This window comes from Podarcis filfolensis (assembly GCF_964270895.1).
Source record: "Podarcis filfolensis genome assembly, chromosome: 9".
Lineage (NCBI taxonomy): Eukaryota > Metazoa > Chordata > Lepidosauria > Squamata > Lacertidae > Podarcis > Podarcis filfolensis.
The window spans coordinates 50,024,874-50,040,732 of NC_139610.1; the positions used below are offsets into that span (position 1 = coordinate 50,024,874).

Consider the following 15,859-nt stretch of genomic DNA (forward strand, 5'->3'; position numbering starts at 1 on the left):
GGAAGCCACATTTGTCTTTCATTATTGCACGTGAATGTTGTTCTTTTTAAAAAAATACACAATTAGATCACTCCATTTACATATTGCAAACAATATGAGGGCACAGCCCAGCACTTAAGTTCGTTTACCTGATCTGTCCACCCCATTCCCTTGATGAACAGATTTACAAGTGATATTAATATTACCAGGTTAAAAGCAGTTTAAAAGATTTTAAAATAATTAAAAATTATTAGTAAAAGAGGTGAAAACATCAGCACCTATGTGTCTGGATAGGCTTGCCTAAGCAAAAAAAAATTAAAAAAAATTAACCAGGCACCGAAAGAGGGCAGCAAAGGCAGCAGCTACACTAAAGTATCAATTTCTTACAGCCGCAGAGCAAATAATATTGCAGATTCAGTACTTGGATTTTCCCTTAGACACTTCTGCCACTGAAGCAAAGAATGGGGGGGGGGGAGTCTATTGAAACACGACAATATCGTTTTCCGACTCTTCTTCTTTGACTATCTCTATGTCCTCTATGACGCAGTCACGCACGAGGCAATGAGATAGGAAACTTATAGAGTCGTACATCCTGTCTGCAGGTGAGCCCCTACCTCCGCTCGCTCCCGCTTTAACCATATGGGCGAAAAGCATAGAAAGCTTCCGCGAGGTGAGGCTCCGGCTCCAGGGGGCCGGATTTCCGTGTTCCGCCGGAAGTCTCTGTCCGGGTGCACGCGTCTCTCTCTCTCTCTACTTTTCCACCGTTGAATCTCTACGGGCGCAGGCTGCGGACGTGAGCCGGGCGTCGTCTTGCCGGCCGGACCTTCTTCCCGCGTGGTTGAGCCGCGTCCTCCCTCAGCCGCGCCCTGCCTGGCTTGCTCACTTTCCGGCGCAGGGGCGATGGAGCTGGCGAACGTAGTGGAGCTGCGAGAGCGGCGCCTGGCGGAGCGGGAGCCGGGGCTGGCGGGGGCCGCAGGGGCCGCGCCCCGCGGGCCGCCCCTCTCGGGGACGTCCTACTGGCTGGACTTGTGGCTCATGGCCGCCTTCAACCTGGCGCTCTTCGTCTTCGTCTACCTGCTGCCGTGACGGTAAGAAAAAAGAGACCCTCCCCTCCCCAAAAACCCTGCATTTCGCATCAAAACTTTTCCTCCAAGAGGCTCGAGGCGACTTGCGTCTCCCCGCTGCCCTCCAGCGTATCCTCAACATCAGCCCTGCGAGGTAGGCTAGGCTGGCCCGAGGGCGAGGTGGGGATTCGAACTCGGGTCCTCCCTAGTCGAAGGCTTCCTTCTACGCCAAATGGCCTGAGGGTCCTTTTTCTAGGGCTCTTCCTCAGGCTGGAGGTTAAAACAAATTGGAGAAGGGGAGCTTGATGCTTAAAGCCAAAGCTTTCCAGTGTAGGAGGAGCGTAGGAGGAGACAGCAAGCTCCTTGGTCGGGTTCTGCTAGCCTAGCAGAATTATTCGTCGGAGGCGATTCTGAAGGCTCGGCCGGAGGAAAATGAGGCTTTATTAGCTTGGAAATTCCAATTATAAGGCAGCCCACTCGTCTATCTAACTAGGTGACAGCAAGCAACTCTCCAGGGTTTTATGCAAGAGTCTTTTTCCAGCCCTGTCTGGAGATACCAAGGCTTGAACCTGGAACCTTCTTCAAGTAGAGCATGTCCTTTATCACTGAACCTCCCCCCCTTTTTTGCAGTTGTGTAAAAAAAAAAAAAGAAAAAGAAAGAAAGTCCAAAGTCTGTACTATTCAAACGTTCTCACAAGGTGAGAAGGAGCTTGGCAAATGCAACATTTTTTATGTGAAATAAAAGTGAAGAGGGGGAAAGAAAGAAAGATAACTCAAATCCAGAGTGGGTACTTTTTATTATTCCAGCGTGTTGCTATCATGCCTGCATCAACAAATCCAAAAAACATAAAAGTTGAAGTGCAAAGTTTTCTCAAACATTTTAACTCTTCATAAAACCTAGTTATTATCTTCCTCAAGGACAGCTTGGTTGTTGCAGTACATATGTAGAGGCCAAATACTGTTTCTATTGCATCGGTTGGACATGGTTGTCCGGCATGCTGTCAGCTGGACTGGGCTCAACATCAGCGTGGGAGGTGATACCCAACTTTGTCCAGCATCACATTAGTATCGTCCTATAATTGATGCTGCTGTGGTGTCCCATCAGTGGATGCTAAAGGTGTAAGAATAGCCTGAAAGCACGCACGGCCATTTAGAGATACATTACTATGGTTGGAGGAGTTTCACATATGTGTTCTGTTAAGTACTGCAGTCAAACATTTTACTGATGCCGAGATTAGATTGGATCTGGAGCTTTTGCAATAAATGCAATAATGGAATACTGACAATGCAATAGAGTTGACTTGGTAAGTGATTTTGCTGGTTGTGGCAAATGTACAGGCATGTCCAGAATTTCTGGTATTTTTTTAAGACCTGGAGAAACGGCATACAATGGAACTCTTGCAACGTCTTGAAGTTGTTGTTTATTAATACGTCACCTGTGGTTTTGAGAACACAGAGGTAGTCAAAACACGTGCAGCAGAATTGTATCGACTGCCACCTTGCCAAAACTAACTTCAGCAGTTTATTAATGTGCAAATTACCAAACCTGGGCTTGGAAAAACTGCTTGTTCCCATTTGTACATGTTCACATCAGTGTTAAGAAACCCCACAGGCGCCAGTCACATTATGTGACCGGTCCAATTGTGCCCATGTGGAAATCTCTGGATGCCAAGTTGGCAACTGACATCTCTATCTAGCTGACTCCTGTGCCTTTCTTAAGCAGATAAACAGAGCAGCTCATTTATTGCATTTATATCCCACCTTGTTCTCCAAGGAGTACATGGTTCACCCCCCAACTCAGTTAATCCCTACAACGATCTGTGAGGTATGGTTAAGGCAGGCATGGCCAAACTTGGCCCTCCAGCTGTTTTGGGACTACAACTCCCATCATCCCTGACCACTGGTCCTGTTAGCTAGGGATGATGGGAGTTGTAGTCCCAAAACAGCTGGAGGGCCAAGTTTGGCCATGCCTGGGCTAAGATGCTGTGACTGGCTCAAGGTTGCCCAGTGAGCTTCAGGACTGAGCTTTGATTTGAACTTTGAACTGCCAGGTCCTAGACCGACACTCTAACCACTATACCACACCAGATTCCTAGAGTTCTTTGGTTATTGGACCCCTATATAAATTTATTAGGTAAATGAATATGGGGAAAGCAGAATGTCACTTAGAGAAGGATCTGAAGTATTTTCCTTGAAGCTTCAATTTGCTTTCTTCTGCATTGTTTTATTTGATGTTTTAATGTGTTGCATTGGGATTTGTTCTTTAAAATCTAAAGTGATATAGAAATGAAATGAATAATAAGAATTTTCATGGGTTGGAAATGCCACCTAGACACCCCATTGTGCAGACCATAAACTAGGTTTAAGGTGCCGTTTGGCATTAGCTTATACAGTGGTACCTCGGGTTAAGTACTTAATTCGTTCTGGAGGTCTGTTCTTAACCTGAAACTGTTCTTAACCTGAAGTACCACTTTAGCTAATGGGGCCTCCTGCTGCCGCCGCGCCGCCGGAACACGATTTCTGTTCTCATCCTGAAGCAAAGTTCTTAACCCGAGGTACTATTTCTGGGTTAGCGGAGTCTGTAACCTGAAGCGTATGTAACCCGAGGTACCATTGTATACCTGTGTTTCTAACACTAATTCAGTCTTGATGGTTATGGATGGAAAACAATACAGTCGTACCTTGGAAGTCGAACGGAATCTGTTTCGGAAGTCCGTTCGACTTCCATAACTTCCAGAAACCAAAGAACTGATTTAAGGGGTGTGCATGGTGAGAAAATCTTTATGGTGGTTGAACTTTCACCTTAGTGCTACATGGACTGCAACCTGTGGTGAGTGTGGGTGTTTTTTGTGTGATTAAAAATGCTTTTATGTCCTGCTGGCAGGCTTCGCAGAGGCATCTGCTTAGCTACAGTGGGAAACAGGGTTCTGACCTGCTTAGGTCTTTGGTCTGGTCCATTGGGTCTGCTTACATATTCAGTTTGTAGCGGGCACACTGACATACTATGTCCTAACTTCAGTTTTCTTCATCCAGCAGGACAACCTGATTCCATGGTAGAAAAACTATTGTTGCCATTCCTCCAGCAGCATGTCTGTTCGGAACAAAGAGACGTTTGGGAAACTGTTACAGACTGTTCTCTCGAGAAGTGATGCCTGCGACAACTGCATTTGAACTGTTAGCACTCTTTGTTGAGCCTGCCAGACGTGTGGTTTGACCTTCTACTTTTCAACCTGAAATGGATGGAAGTTGTGCCTTATGACAAATGTTACGCTGCTGTTGATGCACTTAAAGGCTTTCCACTATATTAAAATGGTTCATTTTATCTATGCATTCACACTTTAAAGAGTAATTTGGAATAGATTGGAAGGCAGATATAACTGTTGATGTGCAGAAGAGTTTGAAAGTCTGTTCTGCAGATGGTTAAGGGTAAGCAGATATCCCTTTTATTGGGCATTATGGCCAATTCCAACAGCCAAACTGAATTAGATAGGACAGCTGTGTTTGTCCTTTGCAGTGACTGGCCTGTGTGGGTTCAGAGTTTCAGAACATAACATATGCATGCCTGAAGGTAAGCACAGTGCCTTCCTAGCCTCTTATCACACACTGAGCAGTTTCTCTTTAAAAACACTTTGTTCTCAGCGTTGCCTAAGAGCTGTCACATGGAAGAGGGAGCAGTCTTGTTTTCTCCTGCTCTGGAGGGTAGGTCTCGAACCAATGGCTTCAAGTCGCAAGAAACGAGATTCCGGCTGAACATTCAGAAAAACTTTCTGACAGTAAGAGCTGTTCAGCAGTGGAACAGACTCCCACAAGAGGTGGTAGTGGTGGACTCTGCTTCATTAGAGGTTTTTAAACAGAGGTTGGATGGCCATCTGTCATGGATACATTAGCTGAGATTCCTGCATTACAGGAGGGGTTGGACTAGATGACCCTTGGGTCCCCTCCCAACTCCTAAGATTCTATGATTCTGTGCTATGAAAGGAGTGGTTGAGAAGAAGAAAAAAACCATTCAAAAATGGAGGGGTGGGCAGGGAATGAAGGTGTGTCTCCCTTGCCATACAATATGAACAGGGTATGAACTAACATTGCTGCCACCAATGTGGGCCCCAGCATCACTGTGCATGGTAGTTACAGTATATGCTTATACAGTCGAATCCATTCTGCAAGTCTGTTAGGCTTCCAAAAATAGTTCGCAAACCAAAACAGTCACTTCCAAGTTTGCAGCGTTCGGGAGCCAAAACTTTTGGGAACTAAGCTATTCCAAAACCAAGGTACGACTGTATGTATTGAAAATCTGAAACTAGAGCACATAAGAAAATTGGTATTTAAAAGGTCAATCACTTTTATGCTAGTCTGGTTATAGCCCCACAGCTCTTGTTCCACTTAAGTGTGTACAGAGCTGCAGCCTTAACAAAGAGGAGACCACACTAAATGGACTTAATCCTGAACTTGACCCATGTCAAATATGTTTCACATCAAGGAATTCATTTCATTTCAGCCTTTGTACAGCACAGGCAGCTGCACCCTTCCAGATTTTGTTAAATTCCCAATTCCCAGCAGCAGCTGGAGGACCACAGGTTAGCCACCTGTTTACAGGAACACAAGCCTCACAAGGTTAATTCTTAGATGCAATGAAAAATGCAATAGAGCAGAAGGAAGTCACGAAAACCGATTTTCTACCAGCTAGCTTGCTCATTTGACACAAAGGTTAACAATCCCAGTGTGAGAAGTCTTTCAGTGGTAAGCAACATTATATCCCTTTTCTTGAAAATAACATTTATCAACAGTAAAACGCAAACCTTGCTAGGAACAAACACACATACAAGTGAAGTAGATAAACACTCTGTAGGGTAACTCCATTTTTATCTGACAGTTGAATGGGCAGAAAAATGCAATTTTGGATTAAAATTTTCTAGACAATGAAAATATTTTTACAAGACATGTTAAATGCATTTAACATTACAAAAGTCATACAAATCTATAATCTGAAGGGAACAATTATAAAAATAGGCACCCTGGAGAAGTCAAAAATCAATGTATGCACATTTGCTAGCAAATATTCATCTACTAAGAGTGCACGGTCAGTTAAAATTGACCATCTGTTATGACAGAAGCATTATCTGGTAGCCACAGATCTGTACAAAAGTTTGTCTACAAAGACTGAAAACGAAGAAACATCTAAGTTTCTTTAAAGGACATGTACACTTCAGAAAGTATGACGCTACTCAACTTTCTTACAAACAGAATACATTTGTTGACTGTGCCCACAAGCACGTTAGAAACAAATTTACAAATTAACATTTCTTGTTTGTAAAGTAACACTTTGCTATGCACATTTTTAAAATGTAGTAACGCTCTTACAGTAGGTCATTCACATTTGTTAGTCTTTACATAAATACTGCAAATTCAAATACATTTCAGTAAGAGCTTTCAACTGTACACTTAAGATTCCAGTACTTGTCACAATGCCACTTCTGCCCCTGAAGGCTTTACAACAACATCACATGTTATTTGTGTATAAGGAATGAGAGAGAAAAGTTTATTTACTTATTTTAAAAACCCTCAAGTACTGTATTAGAAACAGGAACTTTACACGACTGCTTTTAGATGAAATTCCTTCTGTCCTAAATGAAGGGGAAAAGGTTTGGTTTCACTTGCAGTTTAAGTGTGTGTTATATGTACAAGCTTGCAGCAGCACTACTGATAGAAGCAGCAAAGGAGGCAAGAAGATGTGGAGCAACTGTTGAAGGATATTTGGTCTGGTGCATACATACCGGTAAGCAACAAATCTTAGGTTATGTTTATGGTTAAGACACTTAACGTAAATATAAGAGGTCTGTTCAGACATTACATGGCCTCCAAATCTAGACTAGGCGTGACTGAAGATCCCAGATTCAAATAAATGTGAAATCTCACAATGCAGACATTACTTTATGCCAACAATGATGAAGCATGCAAGTCCTCAAACAAAGCAACGTCTTGAATAGACCCAAAGTCTTGGACAGCTATGCTATGATTGTCACAATTTGGTTAAAAGCACAAACATATTCTGGATTTAATCCCAAGTACAGTGCAAGCATTATGGAGTGTTTGAAAAATATATTAACTATCACTACGATTAAAGCTAAAAGGCATTTACATTTTCTCTCCCAGCAATCATCTTGAAGGCCTTATTTATTCAAAACACTTATAAAAAGTGAATTAAAGGTTTTTTTCCAGTAAAGTTGTCCTGTCCATGCAAGGACTTATGCTTAAGCATCTTGAGACAGTTGAGGAAGCCCCAGAACATATTTAGGGGGCAGCTGAGAGAGGGAGGGGAAGCTCCATAATACAAGTGGAAGTCCTTTCACAAACAGGATCACTTTGCAGGATGCAACCCACAGTCTTTTGCCATAACATTTCCCCTCCTCAAAGATCTGACTGATTCCATGATAGCTCCTGAGGAATATTTTGTTTTGTGCCCCTGCTTGTAGTTTTAAATAAAATGTTTGGAAAGCCAAACAGTATTTTCCATACATGCAGAGATATATAAATAATGTTTTCCAGAGCAAGTTTCAATATAAAAATATATTTATACAATTCATGATATGAAAATCTTTCCTGCAGCACAAAGACAGTCCCAACCAACCCCTAGTACATCCAGCTGCTATGCAGAATTTGCAATATTTAAAGTAGGCTGTGTGGAACACCAGCTATTGCTATTTGAAATTCTAGCTACTATTTTATATATTAAAATAAACTCAAAGTCACTTATTAAGGCATCATTTCAAATACTAAACATTTGATGGACTGACTTTGTTACAAGATATCCAGGGCAACGGAAATAATTGACTCAAGGAACTCAACATACTTTCTGCACAATTTTTCAGATTATATGTACCATTCTGTGCATAGTTCTGATATCAGGATATCCTCCAGCATTTGTAAGATTGCAGTCTAAACTAAAATAGTTTTAAAGTGAGCCTACAACAGCAAGAAAAACCTACAACAGCAAAAAAACATCTTACCAATGTGGCAATGCGACAGTAGTATTAGAACTACTGTAACTTTTTAGTTAACAGTACCTGAATATAAAGGGAAAGTCAAGACAACACTCCCATTAAATGCACTTTTCACAATCTTGCAAGGGGTTCCAGGTAAGATTCTTAGGTCGGGCCAGTACTTTATAAAGCATCTTCAAAAATACTTATTCTCTGTTTGCTCAGAACTCCTTAACAAGGGTCTGTCTCCATAGAAAAGCTCACCTCCTTACACTGATAACCACCTATAGACAAGGTGCCACATAGGGCCTGCAAAGGTTCTTATCCTGGAAATGATCAATCTACAGGCAGGTAGCTAAATATTGATATCAGAAAGCTATGTAGGCCTGGGGGAAAAGGTCATATGCAGCATGCAACCCATACATTGGCTACCCCTGAACTAACAAAATTCCCTTGGTTTATGTACACTAAGGACAGATCAGTGGTGGAGCTTCATGCTCCGGCACCGGGGGGGCGGAAAGCAGGCGGGGGCGGGGCACGCGTCCTGGGGGCGTGGTGTGGCACCCGTAGGGGTGTGGCACCTAGCACAGGCGGGGAGGACAGCCGCAATGGCACCCCGCCGGGATTGTGCTGCCGGGGGTGGTACGCTCCCCCCGCACACTTCTTCCTCCGCCAGTGGGACAGAATCAATATGCCATATTGAGGTAGTACAGTTCCCAAAGGTCTATCACTTCAGTTTCAACATGAGCTGGTCTGAAAGTGCCTCCATGGCAAAATAAACTTCCCATACAAAAACACAAATCATTCCTTATTGTGAAAACTTTACATAACCAGGGAGCAAAATATTCCAATTGAAACCCAAGGTGACACAGACCCCTAGGAGATTGTACTTCTTTGTTACTGCATGTATCCTTTGGCAAAGTTTGTAAGTATAAACACCAAATAAATAATACAACACTGTAGCCATAATTCATTAAGCCAGAACAGTAACCGTCATGGGATGGACTTCCCTACCCACAACCCACCATTCCCAAACCATGAAAGGCTATTCTACATTAGAGATCTTGTACAATTATGCATAAGCATTTCCTGCCTGGAGAAGGGCCTTGGCTCAGTGATAGAGCACATGCTTTGCATGCAAAAGGTCCCAGATTCAATCCCCAGGTAAGGCTGGGAGAAATTCCTGTCTAAAGCCATAGTGAGCCCCTGACAGTCAGTGCAGACACTACTGAGCTAGATGGACCAATGATCTGACTTGGTGTAAGGCAGCATCCTATCTTTCTATGACTGATGAAATGGTGGCTGGTGATTAAAAGGTGCATGATTTACACTATGTAATATAAAGAAAGTGCCCTGAAATAGAGATGAGTAACTAATATTAAACACTTGTGAGATCGGAACCCGAAGGAGGTATTTCTTAATGATTTCTACTAGTTAGTATGAAAATGTGTTCTAAACCAAGTCATATTAAAAAGGTGCAGCATTCATTAGTTGCAAAAAGCAAACTATTCCTATTTATCAAACGAATGCCAGTTTAAAGGGGATTTCTTGTAGATTCTAATTTTAAAAGTGTAACAATGCTGGCTGAATAATTCTGCATTACCCTATAATGAGTGCAAATCTTGTTAAAGCACAAAAGTAACAGGTCCAAAAGTCTTTGTATCTCTCTTAAACACGCATGCATGTGCAAAACCATCATTCAATAGCTGTAACTTCTAAATGAAGTATAAGTGAGGTACAGAAACCTAAACATTGCAACATGTTGGGGCGCCAAGCATTTATGCTCAATGGTTGCATATTCTACCTATTGCAATATATATTTCCAATGCTGGGTTTATGTCTCTGATCAGTTGTAGGATAATTTGATTCAGAATTACTGTGGTATGAAGTGTTCATCTGTATTCCACTTGGTGGCAAATGTGTCTCTTTGTTTAACACGCCAGTGTCTGCAAAATACAGCTTGGGTCTCTGGTGGTATTTCATCCTGTATGTATCAGTCATACAGTTGTCAACTGAAAAGTAAGTAGTAAGAGATACAATATCATTGGCATTTGCATCCAGGGAGCTAGCACCTTGTCCTGTGAGGCAAGCTCCCTTATGTACAGGATTATTGGATACAGCCTGCAGATCGTTTACTGATAAACTTGATGGAAAATTCATCTTGGAAGACTCATTCCCATGAAATGATTTAAGTCTTTCTTCATGTGTAAATGGACTTGCTTCAGGTACAGTCTTTGAAGTTACTCTTGCAACATGCCTTTCAACACTGGAAGGATTTGTGCCCGGTACTTCTGTTGGTTTTAAATCCACAGCAGATTCATATTCTAATCCATGCAAACCAGTGAGAGCATATTTCTTTGGTGGTAAAGGAGGAGGAAGATTTTGGTAAATCGCTTCTTGTGTGTCATCATCAGTCCTACTACTATACAAATGAAGTTTACGTTCAGCAGGTGCAGGAGATTCAGTATAGGAAGGTTTGGATATATTCTGTTGTAAGAAAAATGCAAGCGCTGGCCTGGGTCTAACTGTCCTTGTATGAGGCAACTGCAAATGGGAAGAGAAAGACTCACTGTTCTGAACCTTTTCAGACATGGTTAAGTTCTCGCCATTGTAAGAAGCTGAATTATCAGCACTGTGTACTGCTATGTTTGCTTCATCAAGTATCTCTTCAGTAGGCCACTGTGCAGAGCTTTGCTCACTAAGTGCATTGTTCTTCATTTCTCTCTCAGAGTGGTCTTTTAAAGCGGTCTGTAGTGTTGACGAAGGAAAAAGCTTCTTATTGCCATCAGGTATGTCAGTCCTAGAAAACAAAGCATTAAAGAATGAAAACCACTGAACACTTAAAACTGCAACCCAATTGTAGTTGAAGTCAACAAAAGAAGTTTCATGTTATTTCAATTATTCTGGTTGAGCTGCATATTTTGAAGGTTAGGCTAAGCCAGTTTCAACACTACCCAGCATTCAGAATGGACAGCTGATTAAGAGGCAGAACTATATAGTTATCAGTATGGTTGATTATTCATGGCTGAGTCATTAGGGCAGAGTGTGTATTTAAGAAACCCTATCCCAATTCAGCCCTCTTTCTTACCAAATATATGAAAAATTGTCACAACACACTACGTCTCAGGAGAATACTGTAGAGAAAGGGCAAATCTTGCCCTACACTACTGATGGTGAGTGGCCTGATCCTCCCCAACAGGGAAGCTGTGGAGAGCACAGTATTTTGCATTATATGGTCTTCACACCACCACATCATGACCACAGACATTTTGCTAATTTTCAAATAATTCAACATCCAGTTGTTTTTCAGGATCTCGGGGAAAAAAGTAAACTATTTTTATTGCACTGTTTTCTATGCATCTGAAGTGACCAACACCAGTTAACAGCTACAGGTATCACATGAAGATAACAGAATTCAAGTTAAAACACAGAAATAAAAAGGATTAACAAAACACCTTCCTTAAATGCTCATCAGAACAATACTGATTTTACCTGACATCACAAAGAAAGGACGCCACATGCAATTTCTCAGGAAGGCAGTTCCAAACCCTGGGAATCACAAAGCTTTATCTGGGTTGCCACCTACTACATCTTATAGCAGGCACACAGAGCAAAGCTTAAACTAATTATCATGGCATATTAGTAGACTGGCATAAGAAAAGAAGAGAGATCTTAAAGGCAGTTCCACATAGTACCCCTTACACTAATTTAACTTTCACATTTACAAAAGAACAATGGTGCAAGATTGTCTTTAAGATTTTCAAACAGGGATGGGTATTCCAGTTGTTGTTGGACTGGAACTATTATCATCTCTGACTTTTGGTCACGACATCTGAAGGAGCGACAGGGCCCCTTAAAACAATCTTGTATTGTTCTTTATGCTCTGAAATCTCAAAAATGCAATTTCAAGGCAATGTTCAGGGATTAGTCTAAGCCTTCAACAACTGGCCAAAATAACTAACAAACCTGAAAACCCAATAGTTGCTATACAATGGCTGTGTTGGCACCGCAATGCTAAGCCATCCTGTGCACACAGCCCAAGTACTCCCACTTCACCTTCTTTCAGATGTGTGGGTAAGCAAACCATGACAACTAGGTTAGTGGGATGTCCAAATCCCGGACTGTGGTTTGTTTTGCCATAACAAACCATGACTGCAAGGTCATCAAGCCATGGTTTAGGCTGACATAGTCATTGTGAGGGGTGGAGTGAAGTCAGAGTGCTTGGACTGTGTGCACAAGAATGTAGCTCATGCACAGTATGACTTACCAAAGCACATTTTATGATTTGGTGTTACATGAGAACACTGCCAATTTGTAGAAATGAGGATCTTGGATATCAGCAAAAATTATTTTAAAAATATGAAAGTTCTAAACGCAAATTTAAAACTTTTTACAAAATAATAAACTTGTTTTTTTCTACAATAGCTGCTTTAGGCTACATAATTGCATAGTTAAAGGTTACCTTTGCATATGCAGATGAGATGTTGAAGGTAGGTTATGAGATCTATAGTTCATATGAGTATTAACCTGGTCTTTCTTCAAGGCTGCAAAACAGTGTTGTTGTTTACCTTAAGCACATTATGATGTATTTTTTTTTAATATGCACCGGAAATATCAGCAATACCAGTAATGAGCAAAAAATCTTGTGAACTTAACATTTGCTTTCTAAAATAAAAAAATCCCACTCTTGAAATCCCATGGTAAACGTAAATAAAGCATGAGGCATGCCTAGGATTCTTTTTAAGTACAAGGAGAATCAGCCAAATGTAATACCTTAATGCCACCCTTCTACCGTAATGCCTGAAAAGGACGGCAGTCTAATATTTCAGCTGGAGATATTAAAGCAGAAGCTTGCAGTTGCCATCAATGCATAAAAATTCTATCATCTGTAATTGGACATCTGCCCTTGGATATTGGTGCACTGTATACTTTCAGGCAGCAGGCCAACACAACATGATTTGAATATATGTTTTATAGAAGTACATAATTTTCTTGCTGATCATTTGCTTTTTTCTGCTTTTTAACCGTTGTTTTTATTTTGAGCATTAGCTACCCTCAGGACAAGGTTTGGTTTGAAGGTGTGGGATACAAATACTTTTATAAATAAATCTGCAATACACTTAGGAATTTACAAGATATAAAACTTACCAATAGAATATAGCAGCCATACTGACAACCTTTTTTAAAGATTTGCTGTATTCACAAGTAAGTTATCAGAGAGAGGCATGTTACCAGTTTTTTTTTGTCAGTCAAGCATAATGCTGTACTGGTACCAAAGATAGATACACCTGAACAAATTATTAAGGTGCCAAATACAATTAAGTCATCCTGAAGCATAATGTTTTGAAAACATTTTCTGCATAGATTTCCATGTGAATATATTTAAGCTTCCAATAATGCACTGCTGACAAATTAGCTACAAACATAAAGGGTTAAGTTGTCCATGCAAAATCTTTTGAGGTTTCAGAGTGACTTTACTAGATTGCTCTTTGTTACCATGCAGTTGCATGTACTGTACATAAGATGGCAGCAAATGCTTACAAGAGAGGACTCCTATATAATATCACTATGGCAAGTGTTCAATCAAAGCTGCTCACTGACACCCAGAGGCTTGTGCCTTCAGAATTCCAGCTAATTTAAAAATAGATGTGTTATTTTTCTCTTCTGCTGACATTAAGATCCATGCATGGTTAAAACCAGAGACAGTCCGGTAGGAATTTTGGCTCTAGGTTCTAGTCAAACTAAATATGGCAGATGTTAGGCTCGCATAGCAGAGGTTTCACCATTATCAATGAAGCACAAATAGTTTAACAGTAATAGAAGGAATTCTGACTTTTGTAATTATAGAACTTATTTGGAGAATTGTTATATAGAAGGAACACTTTTAAAGCTTTCTTGGACTGGGTCAAATAAGCTGCCTCTCCATCAAAGTAGTGAGCTCTCTTTTCAGAAAACAGTCCAGAATACAAATTACTAAGGTGGACAGTGATATAACAAATTAGGGAGCAACAAAGCGCAATGTGATAAGATAGAAACTTAATTTTTTAGTGTTAGATAAATTTGTTTTAGAAACTTAGAAACCTTTAAGAGTTGAATACACTTAAACTGAGAACAACTGAGTTCTTACCATCTGAAGAGTTTTTGTTCAGCTGGGAGGTAGACTGCAAGATACACCCAGAATATCTAATTAACTGGTCACTGTGAAAAAAGATTAAGTAAAAACCGTAAGATTCAGATTCTGCAAAGATTTCACTAAACCTAAAGTATCAAACAATATTACACAGAAATATTTACTGATATTTACAACATCAGAAGTTCAAAATTCAAAATGGAACTCCACTGTACAAGACAACTTATTTGGAAATATATTTTAATCCAAATTTCTCCCTCTCTCCCACCCTCCAATCTTGCAAGAAATTATATTTTGTCACACAATTTGTCCACCTTTCAGTAGCATATGAACAGCCAATGCAGAAGCACCATTATAATGTGCCTGACCAAGCAGAAGTTATATTGGAAAATACAAGCAGAGAACTTTACAAGGTCACAGACTTCTTATTCTGCATACATACCCTTCTGCCATATTCTGCCTCAGCTTTAATGGAAAAATAAATCTATTTTTGCTTGTGCATCTTTCAAGTATTTGCCAGCACAAGTAGCTCAATCAATGTCAAATCTGAATTACTACAAATACAATGCAGTAAGGACATATGAGTTCTCATTCTCACAAATGTAGATAACAATATCTGTGCTGAGTAGCAGCTTAATGAAATTGTACTCAAACACTCAATTCCCTTTCCATCCTTCAAATCTCCAAGGCAGACCCAAGGTTTGAGTAGCAGTCCAAAGCTTTGAGTTGCTTCAGAGAAGCTCTGTTTTGTCTCAGACAATGTCCAAATCACTCCAAAGCAGTCTGCTTTGGTTATGGATTCAGGCTTCATCCAAATTGGATCCACACGCCTAATTACACATACTTTCACAAGACAACTTTCATGTTTATTACCTGCAGGAAACAGCTTCCTTAACTGTGGTAGTATCTACTGGGCTGGTTCCTTCAATGACAGGTGAATCCAGATTAGCAGATGCATTGCTTATATGATCACTGCTTTCATAACCAGATTCAGTCCTTTGTATCTGCCAACTATCAGTATGAGTTTTCCTCTCTGTAAATCCTACACTTTTTTCTGCATTTCCTTTCCCTTCTGAATCCAATGAACTCCGGCTCCCTTTCTGTTTTGCTTCATCTTCATAGATAGTCATCAAGCCTTTTTGACTTCGAGTTTCTTTCGGCCAGTTGTTTGAACTCTGCTCCTTTTCATGTTTAGGTTTATTGCTTGCATTTAATTTGGGCTTTGAACTGTGTTCTTTTTTCTCAGATTCACTGAAGATACTATCAACATTTAGTGTCTCTCGCATTGGCTTCCAACCTCTGCTTCGACTTTTGCTACTACTGATGCTTCCCTTGTCTTTGGAGTCTTGGCTACTATCTGTATCATAACCAGTGGTGCTATCAGTCTTTACACGGCTCATCTTCTCTCCATCAGAAAAGCCATCTGTTTTGTTTGAGCCCAACACTTGTGCAGTGGGTCTGATTTGGTTATGTACTTTTTCATGTCTGTAAGGTCCTTTTCCCTGACTGCCATACACACGTTCATTAGAATGCTGCTTAAATCCATTCCCAGAAGGTGGCGATCCTGGCTTAAAATTGGTGCGGACCTCTCCAGATAGATCTATGGGGGGAAAACACCACATCACATTTTAAAATATTCTATCGCATTAAAGCAACCTCTTTTAAGCTTTAAGGGCAATTTATTATTCTTGTTAATACAATCAAATTTC

The 15,859-nt window shown here is 40.7% G+C and overlaps 1 protein-coding gene and 1 long non-coding RNA gene across 2 annotated transcripts in view; one reads left to right on the forward strand and one right to left on the reverse strand.

The window, feature by feature from the left end:
- Window positions 1-459: 459 nt before the first annotated feature.
- On the forward strand, window positions 460-4,365 carry LOC310742498. The gene is made up of 2 exons (XR_014538466.1): window positions 460-1,067; window positions 4,077-4,365. It is a non-coding gene; the product is annotated as an uncharacterized lncRNA (long non-coding RNA).
- A 1,521-nt stretch (window positions 4,366-5,886) lies between these two features.
- Window positions 5,887-15,859, reverse strand: part of USP53 (ubiquitin specific peptidase 53) — a 30,012-nt gene continuing 20,039 nt past the window's right edge. Inside the window, exons 13-16 of the mRNA XM_083571052.1 lie at window positions 15,024-15,750; window positions 14,148-14,218; window positions 12,483-12,564; window positions 5,887-10,820 (exon numbers count right to left, since the gene is read on the reverse strand). Of these exons, the coding sequence (XP_083427178.1) occupies window positions 9,821-10,820; window positions 12,483-12,564; window positions 14,148-14,218; window positions 15,024-15,750 (1,880 nt within the window). The 3' untranslated portion in view covers window positions 5,887-9,820. The remainder of the gene's footprint in view (window positions 10,821-12,482; window positions 12,565-14,147; window positions 14,219-15,023; window positions 15,751-15,859) is intronic.